Source organism: Berghia stephanieae, chromosome 2 (genome assembly GCF_034508935.2).
Source record: "Berghia stephanieae isolate SIO BIC M18660-M18661 chromosome 2, UCSD_Bste_1.3, whole genome shotgun sequence".
NCBI lineage: Eukaryota > Metazoa > Mollusca > Gastropoda > Nudibranchia > Aeolidiidae > Berghia > Berghia stephanieae.
Window position 1 is genome coordinate 81,362,855 of NC_088361.1, and position 14,140 is coordinate 81,376,994.

The following is a 14,140-nucleotide window of genomic DNA, read 5'->3' on the forward strand; positions in this document are numbered from 1 at the left end:
TTGATGCCAACATACATGAAAGTGGAAAAAAAAAAAAAAAAAAAAAAAGGTAAATGGAACCAAAAAATAAACTGATACACCACACAAAAATACAACAATCGTAATAACATCAATACGTTCAATAATAATAATAATAATAATAATAATAATAATAATGATAATAATAATAATAATGATATCTATAAACATAATATGAAGATATAAGGGTGGCTGAGAGAGAAATATGGATATGAGAGAAAAAAGAGAGAGAGAATGCAAGAATAGGTTATGAATTTATTGTAATCTTTTTTATTGCTTGTTTTATAATTAGACACAAGTTGTAATGAATTCTATTAACAAATTCAGAACAATCAAACAAAAGTAGAGAGTGTCACCAAAATTGTTTGTTTTTAAGTTTTTATGGCGCTTGCACATCAAGATTATATCAGCGCCAGTAAAAAAGAAGAAAATGGAATAGTAAAAAGTTCTAGAATTACAATTAAAGCACTCAAGAGAAAGTAAGACAAAGGGGAACTGGGAACAAATAGGAATCAGATGTAGCTTCCAAGAGCATACCACCAATGTACTTAGTTTGAGATCACCTATAAGTCTCATCCGGACCCAAGCACAAAATCCAACAAAGAGGAATACACTCAAATTCAAATGCTTACATTATATATTCAAAATAACAAATATAATAATACATAGCAGAGAGATGATTTACAAGGAAAAAAATATCATCTCCCAAAACTATGCATTTGACTGTTTCCCTCCCAGCCAGGACTCCGGCCAGGGCCAGGACAAAACAAAGTAATCTCATTCCAAGACAAAGACAGAAAGCATGTTGGAAAACAGATATAAGGGTATAGAGGGCACAGTATGAACCTCCCTGCCCGCTATGGGAGGTCAGTATCCCCACCCAGAGTTTCATAGTTTATTTAATCTTATGCTTTCGCCAATAATTCATACAATTTGATGACAACGTACATGAAAGTGAGAAAAAAAATGGTAAATGAAACCAAAAAATATAATGATACCATTAACAACAACAAAAATACAACGGTAATAACACCAATACTTACAATAATAATAATAGTAATATTAATGATGATAATAATTATAATAACAATAGCAGAGCACAACAGAGATAATTTACAACGAAAAAAAAAAGAAAAGAAAGAAACTACATATATTTGACGTCTCCTTTTCAGCTAAGGATACCTGCCAGGACCAAGAAAAAAAATTGAGAACAAAGACAGAAAGTAAAAGTGGAAATGGAAGAAAGATAGGGAATAGAAGACTAGGCAAAAGTGGCCTCTCCATCCAACGTGAGGGGTCATAAGACCCACCTAGCAAACTTTGCATTGATAATTGATATCAAATCTTTCTTGTTGAAAACAAGCTATGATACAAAGCGTATCTTGTAAATACATATATTGCATCTCATATAAAAACTGTAATGATGCTGAATCTAATGTATTCATTAAAATATTATACTTATCAAGTACAGTGGAATCCACAAATAAATAACAATGTGAAATTTAATGTAAGCTTCAATTTAATAATATTAATATAAAAAACCCCAGATAAAATGGACGTTTCGGGTTTCCCCTTTATCAACAAAAGAGGGTGCATGAAACACTACAGACGAATGAGATAATTATCTCAATCGCTTGTAGTGCTTCATCCATCCTGTTTTGTTGATAAAGGGGAAACCCAAAACGTCCATTTTATCTGTTTTCGTATGTTAAATTGAAGCTTGCATTCAATTTCACATTGTTATTCATTTCTTCAAGCGTCGAGCAGCAACATCTACATTACCCAATGGAATCCACATAAAGTCAACACTCTTAAAGTCGACCTTTGCTTTAAGTCAACATAATTTGCTGGATCACAATTTTTTCTGAGTGTGTTACATTAATAGCGGATAAATTCAACCCATTTTTTATGGTCTGACAGAGTTGGCTTTATCAGGATTCCACTGTATTCTAAAAAAGATTCCTCTTAAAAAAATTATGGTTACTCTGTGCATTCCCCATGATATGAAAGTACTAAGCATAGCCATAACACTCTCTAGGTCCTGTAGCGCTAAAATGACAGCAACAATTGCTTGCTACCCTTTGGATAGGACATTAGTCTATTGCAAAGTACTTTTTGCACGTTTTAATTAATATTAATAGACTCAGCTACTCAATCAGTGCTGGGTGGAACAAGGAAGTGTGTGCAAATGCCTTTCCTAAGGCATACCTACTGTCGAAGTGAAAAGTCGCTAGCTTCACATAAAATGTAACCAGCACAATATTATCAGAACCAAACTGAAATTTTTAATCAAACATAATCAACAATATTACCAAGGAACCTCAGTATAACACTTTAGGTGGGACCGGTCTAAACTCTGTTATAACCAAGTCCTGTTAAAGGCGAATTTTAGGGGAAATAACCTATATGGCCTAATCACCATGTCTCTCTCTCTCTCTCTCTCTATTGTGTGTTTTGTGCTACACACAGTCTCCTTGCAGCAAGTCCAATGTTATACTGAAAAAAGATTTAGTTTCGTAGTAAACAGCCTATACACACACACACACACACACACACAATAGATAAGTGTGGGCTCTTTGCCCTTGTTATAAAAGATTAGACTCTTCAAAGTCCCTTTTATAGCCGGTAAATTTTAATAAAAGCCAAGAGGGAGAAAAAAAACAAACAGGGATTTTAAAATCCCCTGTTATAACCGGTCCCTATTATATCCAGACTTGTTATACACGAGTTCCACTGTAAAAGGAGTATCTTGTCACAAGAAAGATGGTACTGACCAGAACCAAACATTGGATGAGACAGGAAATTTAATTAGTGCTGTTAAATCCAACTCCATGTTTTTTTTCTTGGTAATGATTAATTTTATAAAATTTTCAATAAAATCTAAAACCATTAATATCCTTTTTGACAAATGCATTTTTTAAAATTAAAATAAACAAAATTGACATCACATTTCAGTTGAAGAATTTAAAAAAATAAAGCAAATAAAGTATATTGTCATCTTTACAGATCTGATGGGGAAAGAGGGGGGGGGGGGGGGGGGGGGGGCACAGAATAGAAATAAAAAACTTAACTACAATGGAATGGAAGGTTGGAGTGATTAAAAATAAAAAAATAAAACACAAAATCTGAAATTATGACTAGATAAACTGTGGGAAGTGATGCAACAAGTCTAAGTGTAGCTAGTAAAGGCAAAATCATCATTATAATTCAGGAATTTTAGGAGAAAATGTGATTACCTAAGTATGATTGTTGTAGGCTTTGTAAATTCATAGCCTGATATGTTGACAGAAAAATTATGGCACGATACAATGTGATAACCACAAAAAGAAAGTAAGAAGTGAGTTTTAGTTAGTAGATTAACCATTTATTTCTTGAGCACTTCTAAGAACAATTCAATTTTCATTGTCTTTCGATATTTGCTGCCTTTTACTGTGATGTAATTTTTACAGAAGTGTATGAGGATGATTTAATAAAATTTACAGTAAAATCCACCTTTTCTACATTGAATTGAAGTGAATAAATTGTTTATTGTTCGTAAAAAAAAATACACATAGCCTACATATGTATGAAATTAACAGCAACAAAAATATAAAAATAATATATTTAAAAAATAATGTCAATTTTCATAATAGAAACCAGATTTGTTAAAATCATTAAGCCCTTTTCACCAACAAAGAATTTCTAGTGTAAACACTGTGCATATAAATTAGATGTGTAGAATGTGTAGCAACAAGTGAAAGTACAAGCAAAATAGAAGTGGAAAACAAATGGAGAAAGGAACTAATGAAACAATAGAAAAAAATAAATGAAGGGAGAATTTTTGGATGAGATGATTCGGTGTTGCAAAGTACCAGTATCTGATTAATTACATTCCCCAATCCAAACCCAAGTAAAAGAATGCATTTTCGATAATGCATAAGAACTTTAATCGACATTGCTATGCATTCCTGTTGTTCACAAATCATATGTCATGTTTTTTAAAATCTGCTACTTTTAAAAAGACCTTAATAATAATGTAATAATAATAATAATAATAATAATAATAATAATAATAATAATAATAATAATAATAATAATAATAATAAATAATAATAATAATAATAATAATAATAATAATAATAATAATAATAATAATAATAATAATAATAATAATATACTTTATTCATCCAAAAAGGAAATTTTTGTAGAGACGTATAAAATGCAGACAATGATACATACATAAATATATGTAAATAAATATGAACTATGCAATTCAGAAATGAGGAAGGAAAAAATTATGCGACCGCATATATATGCAGATGCATTGGCATTTTCCTGGGGAGACAGCGTATGGTAGATGCACATGAAAGAAAAATTTTAAAACATCAATGGCACAAAAATCAGAGAGTCTATAAATACAGTTTTCATTTAAGGAATGTGATTTTTCAATTGTGTTTTTACAGGTTTTACCACGCTTGCAACACATTTAGGTCCAATCAGTGCAAGGAAATAGACAGAGGGGATTAGTTGTTTATTTGTTTGTTTTTCAGGATTTTACAACGTTTGCAACACATTAAGATCATATCAGCGCCAGTAAAAAGGAAGAAAATTAGAAAGTAAAAAGTTCTAGAATTACAATTAAATCACCCAAGAAAAGGTAAGACAAAGGGGAATGGGTTCAAATAGGAAACAGATGTAGACTCCAAGAGCACACTAACAAAGTACTCAGTTTGAGATCACCTAAAACTCTCATCCAGACACAAGCACAGGTCCCAACAAAGAGGGATACACTGAAATGTTTACAAACCATATATAATATGTAAACAAAACAATACAGTGCATAACAGAGAGATGATTTACAAGGAAAAAAATATCATACCAGGTCCAGGACAAAACCAAGTAATCTCATTCCAAGACAAAGATGGAAAGCAAGTTGGAAAACAGATATAGGGGGATAGAAGAGACAGTAAGTCCCTCCCTGCGCACTATGGGAGGTCAGGAACCCCACCCAGTGATGAACGATTCTTTTTATATAAAAAATTCAATCACTCCGTATGCACAGAAAACAAGCATAAATTGCCAAGAATATTGCCTCACCTTGCATAAAATGAATATGATAACAAGTAAGTTGAAAAAATAATGCATTATAACAAAAGTACCGATTAACTGAGTTTTATTTGCTGTTTTACTGACTGGAGACTTGTTTAGATGTCCAGTCCTCTATAGCAATTAAAATATTTGTTCACAAAAAACAACAACAGGCAAACAAACAACCAACCCTAGATCGAGGAAAGTGAAACTACATCTCAGTTCTCTCTACAAACGACAATAGAATGCAGCTATTGCCCATAAAATATCTCTTGTCTTTTTTTCAAGAGCATAAGATAACATACTAAACAGTGACTCACTATACATATGTTAAAATTTATATCCAAATTTTTTATCTCCAACACAAACATTCTACATATACAAGCTTACAGAAATAAATACACACCAATTTTGAAAATAAAGATGATCTAAACCTCATCCGGTTTAATATGTACAAAATATTGACACTAATATCATATCTGTACAGCAATAAATACAAATTTGTTAAAAATATCAAGAAAATAGGACATCAGTCAATCTTGCTTAAGGTAATCGTGATAAAGTGACATCATGTGGTTTCTCACATCAATCATCAATCCTTTTGTATATCTATTTTTTATAAAAGGAAATACCAGGTAAAATTAATCAACAATAACTTCATAGATAAATTTGCATTGTCCAAAAATGAGAGATAATATGGCAGCTTGAATTTAGTAAAACAAGATATCACGAAAATGGAAATCAGTCGACCGGCTTATTGTGATCTAGAGTCTAGAGTAAATAGCATGTTGTGGTTTCTTGCGTCAATCATAAAATCTTTTGTATATAAAAGGAAATACCGGGTAAAATTTATTAATGATAACTTCATAGATAAAAAATTATCACATCAATCATAAATCCTCTTGTGTATCTGATGTTTATAAAAGAAATTACCAGGTAAAATTTATTAATAATAACTTCATAAATAAAGTTTATCACATCAATCATAATTCCTAGTGTTGTTTATATATATACAGTGCTTAAAAAAGGAATTAGTGGGTAAAATTAATTAACAATGAGGTTAGTCCACAACGCTTGACAACAGAGAGCAACAACATCACAGGACTTCTTCGGGATACGCATTTAATACAGCCTCCTAATATAAAGCAGTGAGAGTGAACTTGCACTTGTTGAAAATCTGCTAAATAAACGCAAATGTGTGAACTTATTTTCTTCATTTAAAAAAAAAAAATTTTTATGTGAAGAATGTCCTGAATTCTTTTAATCTCCTGATAATAATAAATTATTGGATGATTCTTCATGAAAATTTTCACATTTACAGATGGATTCGACGTTAACGAGGTATATTAACTAAAATAAAGTCCACACTCTGTTCACTTGAATATTTTTTAAAACGATGTAGTACATAAAATGAATATTACAAATGATTGTCATATACTTCAAAAACACTCTTTTTTAACGGGCTTTGTGATAAAACTTTATAATAGTTATTACTATAATCATTATCATTAGTTGTATTATTATTATTAATAACATTTTTATTCTTACCATTACTAATTATCCTTTTTGTTATTATTTATTATAAACTCCACAAAGTTGTGTTCAAATATCAGACTTATATGAATGGAGAAAAACATTGTTTTGGAATGCAAGCAAAATGAATAATATTGCATTGCATTGTGGGCCGTAAAACAGGACTACATGCAGTTGTAACTCACTTTTTCTTACTTAACCCCCCCCCCCCCCCCCCTCTCTCTCTGTCTCTTTTACACTCTTCCCTTTCTTTCTCTCCTTCTCCTCTCCCCACTCTCTCTCACCTTCACACACACACACACATACACACACACAAACATACACACACTCACAATGGACACAGTTCTTATTCTCTTTCATCACTGGTTTGATAAATGTTAAGGTAACAGCATGTCCTTGATCGGAAAGTGGACACTTTTTTTCATTTGAACCATAAAAATGACATCAATTTGTCGTTAATATTCGGAAAAAGCTAATACTACATTTAAATTTTACCTCCCCCCACCCTTGAAAAGATGTGATTATAAATCTAATTATAATTCAAAATCAAAGTGGTTGTCGTGGAATTAAGTGGACCGGCCACTGTATATACTACACAGTCAGTCATACAATCTGTGCAGCACACAACCATCAATAAACAACAACATGGATGTCAAATGACCTCATCACAGCCATGAACTAACCTCACTGACTCATAAATAGAATAGCATCTCACAATGCTTAAAGGCAGTGCAACTTTACATGTTACGTTTCAGTCATGTGACAGCATCACAGCTGCGAACTAACCTCATGGATTAGAATCACAAAATGTTAAAAGGCAGTACAATTATACATGTTACAGTTCAGTCATGTGATCGCAGCACAACTTTACATGTTACATTTCAGTCCACATGACAGCATCACAGCCGTGAACTAACCTCATTGACTCATAGAGTAGCATTTCAAAATAGTAAAAGGCAGTACAACTTTACATGTTACACTTCAAAACCATTCCTAACATTCTTACAATTCCTCATGCAGTTCAAACTGTCCCGCCTCTGCAACAGTTTCAGGAAGTTGTTTGTTTCTTGTCTCTGGTAGAAGCAAGGAAAAAATTCCAGCCACCAAACTGAGAGTACCAAAAACAGTCACTGGAAAAGCCTTGCTGCTCCTCTCATCAAAGAGTTTACCCTGAAATTCAGATGTAGAAATTAAGTGATATCATACCTTATTTTGGATCATAACTAGACTAAAAATATGAGTTATGGGAACATGACACAAAAATGAAATGTGACATCCTGTTACAAACTAACAATACAGTGCAACCTCTGGATAACGACAACCCAAGATGGCGATATTGACCACCGGTCCCAATTTTGTTGTTGTTGCTATATAGCCGATTATTGGTTATAAAAACCCCAAATAGCAACATACATTTTAGTTAAGCCCCTTTTTAGTGACATCGATATAGCAATAATCGGTAGTTGATGCTTATTAATCAATTATTTATTTTAGTTATCAATTTAAAAAATTTATCCTTTTTTTTAATGAGGTTTTTTCCTAGTCTAGTCGAATTTTGTTTATCAGAACCTAGAGGGGTCAAAATGTTTGTAGTGTTAGGCTAAGTGAGGTTCTATTTGGTCACTTTTAAAATTGAAATTGACCATCAGGACCTCTGGCCAACTGGCAGCTTCAGCGTTAAAGACAGTGTCATTACAGATTGCTGACAACCTCTCTGACAAGTCAAGAGGGAATCAAGAATCACGATATGTTGTTGCATTATTAGTATTATTAAATGAATGCCTTTTAATAAAATAAAAGTCAGTCCCAATCCTGAATAACCGACAGAGGGAAAATGGCGTTCGAACACTGTTTACGATAATAAATGAATAAATTGAGCTTTATATAGCGCAATATCCACTAAATATTGTAGTGTTATACATTGTTAATATGTTGTGTTGCGAGCTTTAGTAACATTTTGTTATCTATTGTTATTTTGCAGTTGTTACCCTAAAAGTAATTTTGTCAACTGAATAAAGTTACAGTGGTGACCCCGACGTCAGGATTGAACACACCCTTCCTTCAACATGCCAAGCAATCAGGATACCCATGAAGCCAACGCAGTGTCCATCAAACTACCAACCTTTTGGCCCCAAAGAGCTCAAATTTGGTTCGTTCAGGCCGAGGCACAATTCACAATTAAAGGAATCACAGCTGACGTAACTAAATACAGTTATGTCACAGCATCCCTCGACCAAGACACTGCCACCAGAGTTCTCGACATCCTGACCAACCCATCAAGCACTAACAAATATGAAACCCTCAAACAAAGACTCATAGACAATTACAAACTTTCTGAAAGAGAAGCCGCATCTCGCATCTTAGACATTGGTGGTCTGGGTGATTCCAAACCAAGCGAACTATTGGACAAAATGCTTGCCATAGTCCCTCCAGGACAAGAACCAGGATTCCTTTTTTAGGAAGTTTTTCTACGCCAACTACCAGCAGAAGTCCAATCCTTGGTAACTCAACAGGATTATCCGACCCTCCGGGACCTGGCCAAAGCGGCAGACAAACACTTTATGTCCACCGGAGCTACCATTAATGTAACAATGAAAGGAGGCAAACACAACAAACGAGATGGACCACGCCATCAACACAGTAAGACACCCGACCCAGATTTGTGTTGGTACCACCAAAAATTCGGCAAACAGTCTACAAAATGCACCACTCCTTGCAAATTTTAGGAAAACTGGACAGCCTGCCACCTATAAGCAATATGGTGGCCGGCTCCAAGGACAACCTTCTGTTTGCATATGATAAACAATCTGGCCGCAACTTTCTGATCGATACAGGAGCTGAGATCAGTGTGTTACCGGCTTCAACAAACGACCTTCGCCGCGGACAACACGGGTTCCCGTTAGCAGCCGCCAATGGTACACTCATCAAATCATATGGACAACGTAAACTGTCCTTACACATAGGATCACACCAGTATGAATGGACATTTACACTGGCAGCCGTCAACAGACCAATTTTGGGGGCAGATTTCCTTCGGGCTCATTCACTACTCGTCGATCTGAAGGGCAATCGCCTAATGCACAGCGGCACCTATGCTTCAGTCTCACTCATGACTTCACAGCATACAGCCCCACACATCTCAATCATCACAACTGACGATGAGAATCAGTTCACTCAGCTGTTATCTACACGGCCAGCACTCACTTCGCCCACGTTTTCATGTCCCACAACAAAGCATTCTGTGGAACACCATATAACCACAACGGGCCCTCCGGTACACTCAAAAGCACGCCGTCTGGCACCAGACAAACTAGCAGTAGCAAAATCGGAGTTTGACAACATGGAGGCTCTAGGAATCGTACGTCGTTCCAACAGTCCGTGGGCATCGCCTCTACATGTGGCACCTAAACCCAACGGAGGTTGGAGACCATGTGGAGACTACCGCAGGTTAAACGGTTCTACTACTCCAGATCGCTACCCGATTCCTCACATACAAGACCTCTCAGCAAGACTATCAGGTTGCAAAATCTTCTCAAAAGTCGACCTCATTCGCGGTTACCATCAGATCCCAGTCCACGAGCAGGACATCCCCAAGACAGCAATCATAACCCCATTTGGCCTCTATGAATTCCTCCGGATGCCCTTTGGGTTAAAAAACGCTGCACAGACTTTCCAGAGACTGATGGACACAGTTTGTCAGGGTTTGGACTTCACATTTGTTTACCTTGATGACATCCTCATAGCTAGCAAAAATGCAGAAGAACACAAAAAACACTTGAATGCCCTTTTTGATAGGCTAGAGAAATATGGATTAGTGGTGAATTCAGACAAGTGCATTTTCGGGGTGAAAGAGATTTATTTCCTTGGACACAGGATCAGTTGTCACGGAGCAACTCCTCTTCCAGCGAAAGTGGAGGCAATTCGCTCATTCCCCACCCCTACAACAACATCAGGCCTACAGGAATTTGTTGGCATGGTCAATTTCTACCACCGTTTCGTGCCAGCAGCAGCTCAACTAATGCAACCACTTTACAAGGCATTGGCCGGTCAAACAAAAAAATCTGCACCCCTTCAATGGACAAATACCCTACAACACGCTTTCAAGTCAACAAAAGAAGCCTTGGCCCAAGCAACTGTGTTGTCCCACCCGCAGACATCAAATCAAACAAACAACAGCTTACCATCCCCAAGCAAATGGATTGGTTGAACGTTTCCACCGCCGCATGAAGGAAGCCGTTCGAGCGAAACTAGATGGACCAAACTGGATTGATCAACTTCCCTGGGTGATGTTAGGTATACGTACTGCCCCAAAAGAAGACCTCGATACCTCGTCGGCAGAACTCGTATATGGGGCACCTATTACAGTACCTGGAGACTTTGTTCCTGGTCCGGATCCCAACACCAATACTCCTGAAATGTTGAAAAACCTCCGTGAGAAAGTGGGTCAACTTCGTCCAGTTCCTCCGTCCACGCATAAAAAGCAACAAGCTTCGTACCACGGGACATCAGCAAAGCTAAATACGTGTTCATACGTCATGATGGACATCGAAGACCACTCCAGGCTCCGTACACAGGACCGTATAGAGTTCTAGAAACCGGTGACAAAGTTTTCAAACTACAAGTAGGAAACAAAGAAGACTCAGTCTCAATCGACAGACTAAAACCTGCACACTGTGACATTGATCAACCTGTTCAGGTATATGAACCACCACGAACGGGAAGACCAAAGAAAGCACAGAACACGGGAGAGAGTAAAACGGGTGCAACCAACCAGGAGAAACGTATGATCTTTCCTGATGAGGAAACGTTGCAGACCGAATCCAAACGCACTGAAAGGGGACGATTATCCAAACCCCCTGATCGGCTGGATTTATGACAAATGAACAAAAGCTCTGGCGGGAGCTATGTAGTGTTATACATTGTTAATATGTTGTGTTGCGAGCTTTAGTAACATTTTGTTATTTATTGTTATTTTGCAGTTGTTACCCTAAAAGTAATTTTGTCAACTGAATAAAGTTACAATATGTTCAAAGCGCTTTACAGGGGGTGCCTGACCAACTGCAACACATAACATGTAGAACGAGACTTGACGCCTGTTAGGCAATACTACAATTTTTTCCTGACAGAGACAACACTGTTAACGGCCAGGTACTCATATTTTACCCAAGTATGGTGAGAGAATGTCAGTGAAGAGCCTTTTCCGAGGACTCAACTATGCGCCTAGTGAGGCTCGAACTTAGGACCTTCCAATTCGAAAGCCAGTGTCATACCACTTGACCACATAGCCGCAGGATCAAAATAATGAAAATACACATCAGAAAGTGAAAGCATATCTGGTAAAACTATTGACAACAGGAAAAATACACATTCTGACGTGATTGGGACAAGTCTCATCACAGGTACTGGCCCAGACATCGCATCATTATTATCATGGGTCTCACACACCCCTCCTTTCCCAGCATTTTGAAAACTCTGGAATAACAACTCGATTTTCTGGTCCTGTGTGATGTCCTTATCCAGGGGTTGCACTGTATTCAAAATGCAGTAACATCCACTAAAGCTATCTTACACAATAAAAACTAAGGTAGGATAATCAAAAGTAACTACTAATGCAGAAGAAAATAAAATAAATTACTTTTGTTAAATCTTGTGTCTAGTTATAAAATATTCTGGTTATAAAAAACTGATTACTTTTTAATTTTTAAAAAAGCCCTCATGTGTCAAAAAAAAATGTCATGATGATAAATATTGAATTGTGTGGCATTCAACTCCATTATTTTATTTTATTGATTGCCCTAAAGAAAAAAAAAGTTATCCTTCAGAGCCATTAGGTCCATGGAATCCCAGTATAGTACAGTTTCTATAGTATTAAACGGACAGCAGCAGCTGCTTGCTACTCTTTTGATAGGACATAGTCTATCGCTACATCTTTTCACAAGATCTAACTGATCCATCTACCCAATCACTGCTGGGTGAACAGGGGTGTGGGGTGTCAGAAAAAACAAGCTCCACCACCCAGGATCAATCTCAGTCCCTTTGCCTGTGAAGCGAGTGCTCTACCAACTGAGCTATCAGGTCTTCACTTGAAAAAAGCCAGAAGTAATTTATTGAGATATTTCTTTCAGTTGGCTCCTAAGGCATGGAGCTGCTTTTTTATTTTTTTCAACAATCATTGATCAAAGATTTCTCAAAAGAATTTGTTACAATAGTAGTATGAGTAGTAGTAGTAGTAGTAGTAGTAGTAGTAGTAGTAGTAGTAGTAGTAGTAGTAGTAAGTCTGAATGGCGCTTTCTGAGAATTGTGTGATTCAGTCACAGTCAATGAGTCTAGCTGCTCTCTCCATCCATGCTGTGAATTGTTTCCATTGGTCACGGTCCTGGGCCAGAGTTTTGAGACGGTCAAGATCTTGTTGTGATTTTAGTATGGACGGCACTGCAATATTTCTAAGTTCTTCAGGGATAATTCGGATGGAGAGAGCAGCTATACTCATCGACTATGACTGAATCCCGCTTACTACTACTACTTTTCTCTAATTCTGCTGTGCGTGGCTATGCTTAAAACTTTTCTTGGTGTGGATAATAAAACGATTGGTCGCAAATTTTCTAAAGGGCCTTTCTTTTTATTTGGTTTGTTCAGCAGAATGAGTTTTCCATTTCCAAGATTCAGAACTTGTTTTGTTTTATTACTATACCTGTTAGAAATGAATGATACAAGTTGTGATATAAAAGGCAAAAAAAAATCTAGAAAAATCCTTTCTTAATCTGTTGGCTTCAGGTCAAGATCTCTCTCATGATCTAAAGACAATCTCCTTGCTGATTATACAGATTTCCTCTTCATAGTAAAACAATCCAAAGCACTTGTATGATTCCATTAAATACTTATCAAATCAGCAAGTGGATAGATCTTGATATAATTTTCGTTTCGTTATATCAATTCATTCAGTTAAAATTTTGGAAAAAAAATTGACAGCGATCCAGGACCTCGTCACTTCTTTCAGTTGACAATTTTGGCAGATCTTTCCACTGTTTTCTGATCTTAAAACTTTTGTTGTTGAAATTATTGAAAGTTTTGATTGTGATCCAGAACTGTGTCACTCTTAGAAATGTATCAACTAAACATATGAGTCATTCTCAAAAGGTCAATGCCAAAGTGTTGCTTACGTTCAAAAAATTCAATGTACTCTAAGTAACTAAAAAGTGTGTCTTGAGGGAAGGTAATGCATACCTTGGCATGGATTTGTGTAGAAAAAGATAGTAACTCTCACTATTTCCAGTACATGAGCTGGTAAATAGCCCCATGTCAAAAATCTCTGACGTCATGGATGACACAAATTAAAGTTTATACCACCCCACCTGTTCTAATGAATTGTAAAATTGTTGTGTTATAGGTTACAGTTTGCAAGTTTCTTTTTGGAGATAACAATATTATGACATCCTTTGAAAGAGCTAATTAGTTTGAGCAATGGAACATTGTCATCATGACGTCGGAGACAATACAAACTGTTTAAGTTTTAGTCAGCATC

At 36.0% G+C, this 14,140-nt stretch overlaps 1 protein-coding gene across 1 annotated transcript in view; it reads right to left on the reverse strand.

The window, feature by feature from the left end:
- Positions 1-5,475: 5,475 nt before the first annotated feature.
- Positions 5,476-14,140, reverse strand: part of LOC144965640 (organic cation transporter protein-like) — a 28,764-nt gene continuing 20,099 nt past the window's right edge. Inside the window, exons 10-11 of the mRNA XM_078901193.1 lie at positions 7,625-7,788; positions 5,476-5,694 (exon numbers count right to left, since the gene is read on the reverse strand). Of these exons, the coding sequence (XP_078757319.1) occupies positions 5,619-5,694; positions 7,625-7,788 (240 nt within the window). The 3' untranslated portion in view covers positions 5,476-5,618. The remainder of the gene's footprint in view (positions 5,695-7,624; positions 7,789-14,140) is intronic.